The sequence below is a fragment of the Heteronotia binoei genome, chromosome 6, assembly GCF_032191835.1.
Source record: "Heteronotia binoei isolate CCM8104 ecotype False Entrance Well chromosome 6, APGP_CSIRO_Hbin_v1, whole genome shotgun sequence".
Classification (NCBI taxonomy): Eukaryota; Metazoa; Chordata; class Lepidosauria; order Squamata; family Gekkonidae; genus Heteronotia; species Heteronotia binoei.
Genome location: NC_083228.1, coordinates 50568525 through 50580690, shown reverse-complemented (window position 1 = coordinate 50580690; position 12166 = coordinate 50568525). Strand labels below are relative to the sequence as shown.

General features: G+C 41.5%; 1 protein-coding gene across 1 annotated transcript in view; it reads right to left on the bottom strand.

The window, feature by feature from the left end:
• The window catches only part of ADAM12 (ADAM metallopeptidase domain 12), a 359573-nt gene extending 347938 nt beyond the window's left edge, over positions 1-11635 (bottom strand). Inside the window, exon 1 of the mRNA XM_060241431.1 lies at positions 11121-11635. Within this exon, the coding sequence (XP_060097414.1) occupies positions 11121-11244 (124 nt within the window). The 5' untranslated portion in view covers positions 11245-11635. The remainder of the gene's footprint in view (positions 1-11120) is intronic.
• Positions 11636-12166: the final 531 nt, after the last annotated feature.

Genomic DNA, 12166 nt, shown 5'->3' with positions numbered 1-12166 from the left:
ATGCAGCCATATGCAGGAAATCTAATAGTATTGGGTGTGGGGTTTTTTTAAATTAATGCAATATCATTGATAAAGCACCTTATCAATGTAACACACACACCAACAACAGTGCGTGGGAGAAATTTACATGAACAGAAAGCTATGGCACACAGGAAGATGCTGTAGTGCTAGACTAAATTTTAGAAATTATATGAAAAAGATTAAGAACAGTGGAAAGTTGACTGGAACAAAGTTCTAAAACAACAGGAACAGAACAAGGGAAACTAGCTCATTCCCAGTTTAAACTTGCTACTTTACAAGTAAGGATAAGAGAACAACTAACCAGATAGCCAGATGGAGACCACATGCAGCAGATAAAACCTTACCATAAGTTTGCAAGTTCATTACACGTAACATTTCACTTTAACAGAAAGAAAACAACCTTCCTGCTTATATTTTGCCATACTATTGTTAAAGCACCTTGAGAAGTAATACTTGGGCATGCAAAGATATTAGGGCATGTTTTTGTGGCTTCACTAGCCAGATAGCCACATTTATATTTAAATGCTCATTTCAGTTGTTTAATGCACCATCAAGACACAAAGCTAGAAGGTTTAATTTTTTTTATTATTTTCATCATATCACCATTCAGGGCGTTCTAATTTAATCATTCACGGAAAAGCAGCTAGACATGAAGCGTTCTGCTACACTTACTCAGCAGAGAACACAAATATTTTACAGACAACACAAGTATTATATATATACACATACAACAATAGTTATGATACTGCCAGAAAAGTTTTAAATTTTCACCTGATTAGAACTTCTTTTGTTGATAGCTAGCAACAGATGCAAGAAGTATTCTTGCCAACTTCTACATCCAAATTTGTATGGCTTGTTAACTATTATTAGCCAAGACAATTAACTGGCCCTGGAATGTACTTGTTATTCTCATATTAGATCACAGATTTGGGAGAAAAGGGAATGTATTTATCCAATTTAAGGTTCCACTGTGCTGAATTTTCATATATGTATGCTGAATAAATCCAATTCCTCCTCTGCCTCTCTCACAGTCCACACAAAAACCTAGAATGATATGAGCTAAATGGCATTACATTTTTAGGCAATACAAATGACAGTTTAAGTCTTAAATGAATATTTAAAAATACAAAGGGTTCCTATTTTATAAATTATGTATGATTAAAATCAGGCTATTACTATTTGACACGAAAGGTGACATATATTTTCAATCTGACCACAAAATTATTTCTACTCTTATTCTACTTAAAGGTAAAAAAAAAGGTAGTCCCTTGTGCAAGCACCAGTCGTTTCTGACTCTGGGGTGACGTTGCTTTCACAACATTTTCACGGCAGACTTTTTACAGGGTGGTTTGCCACTGCCTTCCCCAGTCATCTACACTTTCCCCCAGTACCAAGCTGGGTACTCATTTTACCAACCCCAGTGTCATGAGCCCTGACGAGGAGGAGCTGGAAGGGTTAACAGACCTGGAAGAGTTGCCAGCCAGTTCCTCAGCTGAACAAACAGCAGCTGGCCCATCAATCACTCTCCAGGCACCAGTGTCAGCTGTTGACAATCAATCTCCTCCAAGCTCTCCTCCTCCCATCTCAAAAGTTCGAAGCAGGCTCTGGAAAGAACTTTCAGAGTGAAGACATGAGGCACGCCGATGCTTCAGATCTCTCAGCCCTGAGGTCGAGCAGAGTCACTGCCACCAAGGGAGCAGGCTGATTGAGACTCCCATATAGCTCCCACCCAGGACCTGGTAACCTTGTGGAGGCAACGTCTATTCTCTGGCTTGCATCCATGCTCCTTCCTGATCCTGACCTGCTTGATTTCCTTGGCACCCTGACCTTTTGGCTTTTGGACACTGACTTCTGATTCCGGTTTGTAATTCTGCACTGGTGACTTGGCTCCTGCTTGACATCCTGGAGTTTTATCTTGGACTGGCTTTGGACTCCTGCCTGCCTGCACCCTGAGAGTGTGACACCCGGAAGGATGGAAAGCTGAGTCAACCTCAAGCTGGCTACCTGAACCCAGCTTTCTCCGGGATCAAACTCAGGTCATGAGCAGAACTCAGGACTGCAGTACTGCAGCTTTACCACTCTGCGCCACAGGGCTCTTCTTATTCTACTTACAAATTACTTAATTTAATTACTTAGCAAGGAATGGGGTGCAATATGCTTACATAAAAGAAACAGACCACCAAGTCAGGCAGATGTCTAGGATGAGACATTCCTAGAACAAATTACAAAGTTCTCAAAGAGCTGGGACACATGGTCATGGGAGATTTCAGTTACCCAGATATATGTTTGAAGTTCAACTCTGCTAAAAATGAAAGGCCAAATAAATTCCTGACCTGTCTTGCTAACGACTTGATTTTCCAGATAGTGGAAAGAAAAACAAGGGGATCTGTTATCTTGGACTTGATTCTCACCAATAGGGAAGAACTGGTTGATGAGGTGAAAGTAACGAAATGACAGTAGATGACTGGGAAAAGCAATGGCAAACCACCCCATAAAAAGTCTGCCAAGAAAACGTTGTGATGTGACATCACCCCATGGGTCGGTAATGACTCAGTGTTTGCTTTACCTTTAGTTTGGGTAGTGGTGATCATGCAATTTTAGAATTTAGAGTCTTGGGGAAGAGAAAAGCTGTATGTAGTCAGATGTACAGGCTGGACTTCAGGAAAGCAAATTTTTACAAACTTAAAGTTATGCTGGGTAAAATCCCATGGTCAGTACTTAAGGAGAAGGGAGTTGATAAAATGCATTTTGGATCCTATTATCGTTCGCTGGATTTGTAAATAGTTGACAAATTGCACCCAAAGAGTGCTTGTGAATGGTTCCTCATTCTCTTGGAGAGAAGCAACAAGCAGAGTGCCTCAAGGATCTTTCCTGGGACCTGTTTTGTTTAATATCTTTGTGAATGATTTGGATGAAGGAAAGAGGGAATGCTTATTAAATTTGCAGATGATACTAAATTGGGAGCAGTAGCAAATACAGGAGAAGACGGAGTTAGGATACAGGATGGAAAACTGGGCTAAACAAATAAAATGAGTTTTAAACAGGATAAATGCAAAGTTCTGCATTTAGGTAGGGAAAAAAATCAAATGTGTAATTATAGGATGGAGAGACTTGTCTCAGCAGTAGCAGGGCTTTTTATGTAGCAGGAATCCTTTGCATATTAGACCACATATTAGACCCTGGTGTAGCAAATCCTCCAAGAGCTTACTGTAGGCCCTGTAAGAAAAGCCCTGCAAGCTCTTGTAGGATTGGCTACATCAGGAGTCTGTGGCCTAATATGCAAAGGAGTTCCTGTACAAAAATATTCCTGAGCAGTAGTATGTACAAAAAGGGTCTAGGGGTCTTAATAGTGTCGTTTTATCATTATTATTAGCCCTGGTAGGTGAGTCAGTATAGCAAGCAACAGTCCAACGACACTCTGTGCTTAACTATATACAATTTATTTACATCCACAGTCAAAGTGCTTCACCAAGCAAACCATCTAGAGTAGAAGGATACTGTGAACAGTACAGCATTGCTTATATACATATGTTACATAGGATATGCACCAATGGGTTACAAATGCTGAGTCATTGTGCATTAGACACTCAACCTCTGCACTTGTTACCAAATGCCAGTCAGAACTGGTTTCACTTTTTTGGTGTAGCAAATCCTCCAAGAGCTTACAGTAGGCCCTGTAAGAAAAGCCCTGCAAGCTCTTGTAGGATTGGCTACATCAGGAGTCTGTGGCCTAAACACTGGTGTCATTTTGACACTGACTATCAGCATGATCAGCATGATCTCAGGAGTCACTAGCCTAATTCCTTATTGAGCATTTGTATGTGCTGACAAATAGATACATGATACACTGAAGAAGAATCAACAGTGTGATGTGGTGGTCAAAAAGATAAATGCGATTTTGGGCTGTAACAGAAGTACAGTGTCCAGGTAATGCGAAGTGATGGTATCACTTCACTCGGCTCTGGCTAGACCTCACATGGAGTATTGTGTTCGTTTTTGGGCACCATAATTTAAGGAGGATACAGGCAAGCTGGAAGATGTCCAGAGGAGGACAAAGAAGATGGTGAGGGATCTGGATTCCCCATCCTATGAGGAAAAATTGAAGGAGCTCAGTATGTTTAGCCTGGAGGGGAGACTGCAAGGTGATATTACAGCCATCCTCAAGTACCTGAAGGGTATAGGGATGGTGTGGAGTTGTTTGGTTGGTTCTTTTGGACCAGAACCAACAAGCTGAAATTATAGCAGAAGAGTTTTCAGCTAAACATTAGGAAGAACGTCCTGACAGAGCAATTCTTCAATGGAACAGCTTCCTTGGGAGGTGGTGAGCTCTCCTGTGGAGGTTTTTAAACAGGGGCTAGATGGCCATCTGACAGCAGTGCTAGTTCTGGGAACTCAGGGAGATTATGAGAGAAGATGATGATGATATTGGATTTATACCAATGGACAAACCCCACCTACCCTGAAGATCTTCTATCCATAAAAGAAGGATCCCATGCAATAGCAAGTAGATCTCTGGTCCAGATCTCTGCTGGTCAGAATTCTGCTTTCCTGCTGTGAAGCCCTGCTGCACTTTGCAGGCTTTTTCTCCTTGCTTAGCCAGCTCCTCACTCCACTCCTTGGACCCCAGCTGCATTTGCCCCTGGACCTCTCCTGAGCTTCAGCCCAGGATTTCAGGTCATATGCCCCTTTCTCTAAAACTTTTCAGTTTATTCCCTCCAATTTTTTTAACCGTACCCTCTCGTTGGTTTGTGTGCATGCACATTTGTGGTCACTTAGGGAATTCATTCTCAGTAGGTTCTTTACATTTTTATTCTTTTTATTTTGTATACGATAAAGTTGTTTGTGTTTACAATCACCCTCTCACTCTCTTTCTTCATAATCTTATTTTGGAGTGTACCCACCAAGAATCACCCTGGTATAAACAGACTACAAAATCATGTGCTATTCCTTTCTGCAACTCTTATTTAAGCTAATTTCCATTCTCTCCTCCAGTTCAGGTAACACATGGGCTGGAAGGCTCTTTAGAACATTGCTTTCTTTTGGTACCTTCCCTTACTGCACTTTAGCTGCAATGAATTCCAAGTTTCCTTAGTTCTCACAGCCTCACTGCTTGCAATTAAAATCTCTGTAGTTCCCACTGATCTGCTCTTTACTTTCTATTATTCAGTTTGCCCCATTGCAATTTCTTCAATTTTGCGGTCTCCTATTTCTGCAATCTCCTATTTCTGCAATTTTGTTTTGTTTTTTAAAAAGTTATCAAGTCATCAGTCTATCTTGGTTTATCATCACCTTGACATCCTTTTATATTGTCTTAATACATGTTGTGAAGTATGTGGATCTGAATGATCACTGAATGAGCCCTGGTGCTTGCAGGGACTAAGCATAGGTTTCAGTCCTATTTTGTAGTTTAAAAAATGAAGACTTTAAAATATATATATTGGGCAGTAGATTAATAGGAAAATTATGTTTGATGTGACTTGTTCATGTAAATAAAAATGTTACAATGTATTGTAGTACTTCAGCCAATGTCTAGAGGGATCTCCAACTTCCATAACTCTTATGGAAGTTTCAGGCACTGCATGCTTACCTAAGGGTTGTTTAACTAGTTCTGGAAGTAAATAGGCAAAAAAAAATCATCAGTCTTGTTCTGTAAAACTACCTTCACCCTTGAAGAAAATAGTTTTGTTGTAAGGTGGGGTCTTTGACATAATATTCCTGCTGAGCTCCTTCCCCCTCCTCAGATTCCACCTTTTACAAGCTCCACCCCCAATCACCAGGAATTTCCAAACCTAGAGTTGGCAACCCTGTTCTTAACATTAATAGATGACCACCAGGCATAAGGGTCTTGTTGAATGTAGGCCTGAAATTGTATTTTATTGTATACATACATACCTATAGAAACAGATGTCTTGTACGGAGGGCTGTTTTCATGGGGGGGGGCAGTAGTAGAATAAAGGTTAAGAGCCGCTGAAATAGGGCAATCTAGACAACTAAGCTATATATTACTCAAGTGGGTTGGTTACTTTCAGCAATAATATAGTTTTCTGTTAATCATTTCAGTTCTTAAACACTCTCTTAGAGGTACTAAAATTCATTAAATACTTAGGCAGTTAAACTCCCATAAAATTGTTCCGTGAAGTACTGCACATACATAGTAACCCATTTTATGTTTTTATATCTCAGGTGTATAATTTGTCACCTTAAACAAACACCAACAGTACCCATTATGGATCCTGTGTGCCACTTATTTAACTTAGAAGCAATATAATTCAATAAGAAGTTTTGAAAGTTGAATTTCATAAGCATAAGAGCACTGAGAGAGCAAACCTAAGCAGGTCTACTCTGAATTCTACTAAGGTCTATTCAGTGGGGCTTACTCCCAGGAAAGTGCTTTTAGGATTGCACTGTGAGTAATCTAAATCTTGCATCTATCAAAACTGTCTACTGCTGCTGGACTCTCGCGCTGTTTAGTGGACAGAATATACCACATATCAACCATGGCTAGACTGAATGATAACCAACTAAACAAATACTTGGTTTACTTATTATAGCACTTTCTAAAATAAATGGTCATTTGGCAAGAACCATACAGAATTAATTGCACAGGACTATGTGATGCTGAAAATGAGACCTACCAGGAAAAGAGATGTGCCACCCTTCGTAGAGGAGTACAGTACATTGTGAGGCCCCCTATTTTCTCTCCCCAAAGATAGCAAAGAGATTGTTTAAAGAATAAGCAGCTCTGTGGAGAGGCGGCACACAAAGTAAAAACTTCATTTTAAAAATTTCAACTGTTTAGTTATATTTTTATCTGTGTATGTTTTGTAAGCAACCTTCGGCATTGTGGAAAGGTGGGATATAAATATCGTAAAGAAATAAAAAGTACAATTGCCATATTTTAGAGTCAGGAAGAATAATTTTTTTTGCCAATTTTCTACTTATTTTAGGGGTTTAGTAGTACTATGGTAGAATTTTGGGTTTCTCTAACACTACTGTTGAAGCTATAAAAATAAACTTCTTCACAAAATCAATTTCATCAGAAGTTATATTTCAGTGTATACTCTCTCTTCCAGTATTACAATTTCTGTGTGTACATGTACATTCTGTAAGAATTTTCAGATGGGCAACTGAGGTTCAAGTTCATAGAAGATGAAGTAATACAGAGGGCAATAAAGAGGGGAAGATTATGAAAGCATCTCTAAAAAATGGAGATGGTATGTGTTGGTAAACTGAGTATGGGAAAAATCAACTGTGTATACACCGACAGCCGCTCTATGGAATTGCAAGTTTGAGGCAAAGGGGGATAGGGGATAAGACTATGGAATAATAATTCTTATTATTAATTTGATTTAGTTAATCACCCCATCCCAGCTAGTGTCAGGCTCTGAGCGATGTACATCAATAATATAATACATAAACATTTAAAAACAATAAAACAATTTAAGCTAGAAACATTTTACAAACCCCAATGGTGCCCTACTCATTTCCTTCTGTTCCAGACTGCCGGACATCATATCGGGGGGAGGGGAAGAGCTCAGAGTGGCAGGGGAATGAGGTGCCAGCTTGGCAACCATTGTCATTGTCCTTAATTGTAAGCCTGGGGGAACATCTCTGCCCTATGGGGTCTGTGGAATTGCATAAGATCCCACAGGGCCCTGGTGTAATCTGGCAGAGTTCCACCAGTTTGGGGCAAGGACCATCAAGGGCAGCTGGACCTCTTGGATCTGCATAGCGAACCTGGACTTCCTTGGCAGCCTCCCATCAAAATACTAACCAGGGCCAACGCTGCAAAGCTTCTGAGATCTGACAGATTGGGCTAGCCTGAGCTCTCCAAATCAGGGTAGTCTCTAATTAGGTACAGATAAATACAGTGCAGTGAAGTAGGAACACAATAAAGAAAGAAACAGTGTGAAGCATAAAAAAAATTAATAGCAGTAAAGAGTTATAGAGTTATGTAATTCAACTAATAGAAATGATAGTAACAAAGTCCAGGATGTTTAGGCCAGGGTGAATTTGATTCCTTGATCAGTTTTAATTCAGCACTTTTGCATCGTATATTGTCTCTCATTGAATTATTAAGTTATTAAGATGAATAGTGCATTAGACATCTTCCTGCATGCTTAGAAACAACTACCACCTCTTCAGTAGGTGAAATCACATCTAGAACTTCAAAGACATACTGACTGCAGAATCTAGATTTGCCAAGCATTTTTTGGAGCAGATGTTTCCACTCACATCCGGATTAAACATGTATCATGTTTTTGTTTTGAAATTATTCGTGTTGGGAAATATTTGATGTGACTTTGCCCATTAGAACATAGAAATAGTGCTTGTAAGATCATTTAAAAGAATGACTCAAGCAATAATAATTACACTCAGATATTTTACATGAAACAAATTCCACAAGGGTAGACCTATTCATCCATTGTAATAAAAATGACAGCAAAAGACTTTTTAACATGGAAACATGAAACAGCTAGGAAGCCATTTGCATAACAAAAATGGGTAGGTGGGGGAAAATTACAGCAATAATCGTGACTCATTAATATTTTCCTGTTTGTTTTTTTAAAAAAATTCATGAACAGATGTTTCTTAACATATTACCCATTATTAATTTTTGTCTCAGTTTTAAATCATTTTTCTTTCCTTGGGAAGGCACTGAAAAGATTTAATAGTCCATGAAGTAATTTGGGCACAAGGAAGCAAGAAAGGGATCTGCACCTCAGAAAAGCGTAGAATCCATTCATATGCCCCAGGGACAGAAGAACAACATCTGAGTGAATCTAAGGTCAAGGCCCTCATTAGCGGAATAGCTCCAGTTATATTAGCACTCCCACACATTCTACTGACATTTTCATAATCAAGTAAAAACACCACCCATGGAATTCCCTTATTTATGAATACACAAGCTATGACATATGCCTGCACAGCCACACTAATGCTGCCTGAGATCAGAACAGCGGCATTAGTTTACTTATAGGATGTCTAGTGCACTCCTAAGCAGAGTTAAGTCCACTGAAGTCAGTGGGGCTTAAAAATGTATAGATGTTGAAGATTGCACTGTAACTTTCAGAAGTCCGTACCAGTCACTTCCATCTGTAGACTGAGACAATGGCTATATTTTTCCTTTCAAGAAAAGTTATTCCCATTAACAAGCATAATATGAAAGCCTGGTATGGCTATCCAACTTCTGTAGGCATTACGTGTCCATGTAATTTAACCCTTGGGCACTTAAGACTGCCATTCTGGTTTGCAGCACGTAAGGACAGGAAGCTTCCCATACTTGCACTTTAAGGCAATTCTTGAAGAAGCAGAAACAAATATTAGGGGCAGAGTGGGAGAGAAAGAGACATCATATTAGGCATGCTGGCACTTATGATCACATAGTTTGTATCACATAATGATTCACATTCAAGATAGTGCAGAGCAGCACATGGAGCACCCAGGTGCCATTGGAACCCCAGATGTCAAATGCTCACTAGAGAAATGTCAGACTGAGAAATGGCCCACATGGATGTTATTCTTATCTGATCTAAGAACACAGCTGCTTGACAACAATGCTCCCTTAATCCTCCAATAAGGATATCTCTGTTACAGCAAAGTCAAATCCATGCAAAGGATCAGGCCAATGCAGGAATGGGTCTGTACAACCCTATGGATGGTATATTGTAACTTTGAATTACACATCTGCTCTTACAGGATACTGAAACACAATCCCAAATGGAATATTTCTTACAAATCATTTTCTGCACTCCAAATCTAAGTTCTCCGGAGCACCTGTCACAACAAATGAGTGTCCTAGGGTTGCTTGGCCACCAAGCAGGTGATGGGGGGAGGGGGTTGCAAGATCCAAGTTGGGAAACTCCTTGGGGATGGAGTGTGGGAAGGACAGAGACCTCAGTAGGGTACAGTAACCTAGTTAACCTGTCAATTAAACAGTGGTGTGGCTGCTTGTAGCCAATGTTCCCTCTAAACTGCAGTCTTGCAAGCAAAAATTCTACTTTGTGAGAGGGCATCAATTAGTGTGCTGGGGAGGCGGTCATCCTTCCTGAGCTAAGGCAAAAAATCTACGAGTTGGAGGCTAAAAAACTGAGATAGCTCACACTAATTAGAGGGAACACTGCTTGTAGCATATACTGAAACCAGACCAGTGGCGCATTTATGGAACAGTGCTGATTCTGAAGGCCTGTTGGTGGGAACGTAGACGACATATACAGCTGAGTCCTGCCAAATAGGAGGAAGTATACTTGTGTGATGTTTCAGTAACTCCTGCGATGTAACGGATTTCAGCCCCAAGCCAAGGCCAGTTGTCGATCTCGTGACAGAGATGGCGCCTTTTTAGCCCCTGGGCCCTCTCTGCCTTTCAGAGCCCCCATCCAAGCCACGGTTAAACAGGAGGGAGGGAGATGCCATTGGCAAGGCAGCGTCACCTGTTAAGTTTCGCACCACCCTGCACCTTTAGAAGGCGCAGGAGCCTGAGAGAGGAGACAGCGAGCCCTCCTTCGATGTGCACTGAGCAGTTAACACAAAGGGCAGTGGGGAAAGCCCACCCCAAGCCGTCAGTCAGTCAGTCCAGGGCAGAACGGCAGTAGCAGCCGCCATAGATTTGCTGCGGGAAACGTCGCTGAAGGAGGAGGAGGAAGGGAAGGAGCGTGGGAGGCGTTAGGACAACGGCAGGCGGGAATGTCCTTTCCGCCGGGCAAGCGTAAGAGGCAGCGAGCGGGTCCCTCCTCCACCGCCTCTCTCTGGAAAGAATCTCAGATTCGCGCTGGGCGAAAGCTTCCTGCTCCCGGCCTGAATTTGTTCCCTTCCAACATTCACATAAAGGGGGTTAGGGGGGTTATTTGGAGTGAACCAGCCCGGGTGGGTGCAGGGGAGACACGGCTCGCTCGCTATGCCAGCCCCCAGCAACCTTTTTTTTTTTTTTTTTTTGCAACGCGAGAAGTGGGTGCAAAGAGCGGCCGGCTGCAAAAACTTTTCGGGCAGCCGCAAAGCAAGTGGGAAAGAGCCGCTCTTCCAAGGGCAAGTCGGGTTGGCTTGAAACTTCTGCAACGAGGAGGCGGCGGCGTTGCTAGCGATCGAAACGTACCCAAACTTACCTTGAACCCCGGACGAGGATACTAATAAGAGGCAGGTCAGACTGAGCCGCAGAAGGAAGAGCTGGGCTGGCGAGTGAGATGATGGAGGGCAGCGTTGCTTTCCCGCCTGGAGACGCTTTGACATCTTAGCCCAGACTGAGACAAAACTTTCATCAGCTGGGACTGGAGGACAGCCCCATTAATATACAGTTACAGAGAGAGCGAGAGGGAGCGCTGCAACTCAGGATGTGAGAGATTTCCTGCATGCAGTTAACTCTAAAACCCCTCCTGCTCTGATGATGAGCTGGGCTTTGCTTTCATTTAAAAAAAAATAGTGTGTTTTTTTTCTTTTTGGCAAGAAAAGAGCTGTTGACCGTTGCAATTACTGAACAAATTGTCTGGGTTAGCTAACGGGAGGCGCAAAGAATCGTTAGTGAAAGAAGGCAGGCCTGTGAAAAACTACCCCTTGCCAACACTTACAGTTCTCATTACAATGGAACAAATTATTGTCTTTGCCTTCGCCTTACTTGCTCCTACGCGGGGTCCTAGTGCCTTTCCGATGTACTGCCAGAAACAGTCCCTATGCAGAGAGGTGACCTGCCAATTTTCAATTCGTTTGGAAGGAGACTCCCTCATTTGGGCTTAATTTTAAGGGCTGGCTGTAAAATCTGTCTTCCACTCCAGCGATGATGAATGATCTTGTTTTGTCTCAAACGTCTCTCCTCTGGTCTTCCTGTGTGTGATTCAAATGTGTTTAGTAAAAGTGATAGACGCTGTTGGCCTTTTGTGTTTTAGAAAACTGAAGGATTCTTATTGGTATTATAATTACTGTGCTTAATCCTAGCGTTGGTTTGAATTGCATTTTATGCCATTTTTAAAATGTTAAGGGATAAAACGTTGCTTCAGTATCCCTCCCTGAGGATTGTTCTTTAAAATCTCCTTTCAGGTTGTGACAGCTGTCAGGAAAATGAGAAAGATATTACCTTTGTTTCTGACACACAATCACCCATCACTAGAACATATGTAAATGAATGATGTTTACGGTCTTCTTCCTTTATGATGGGGGG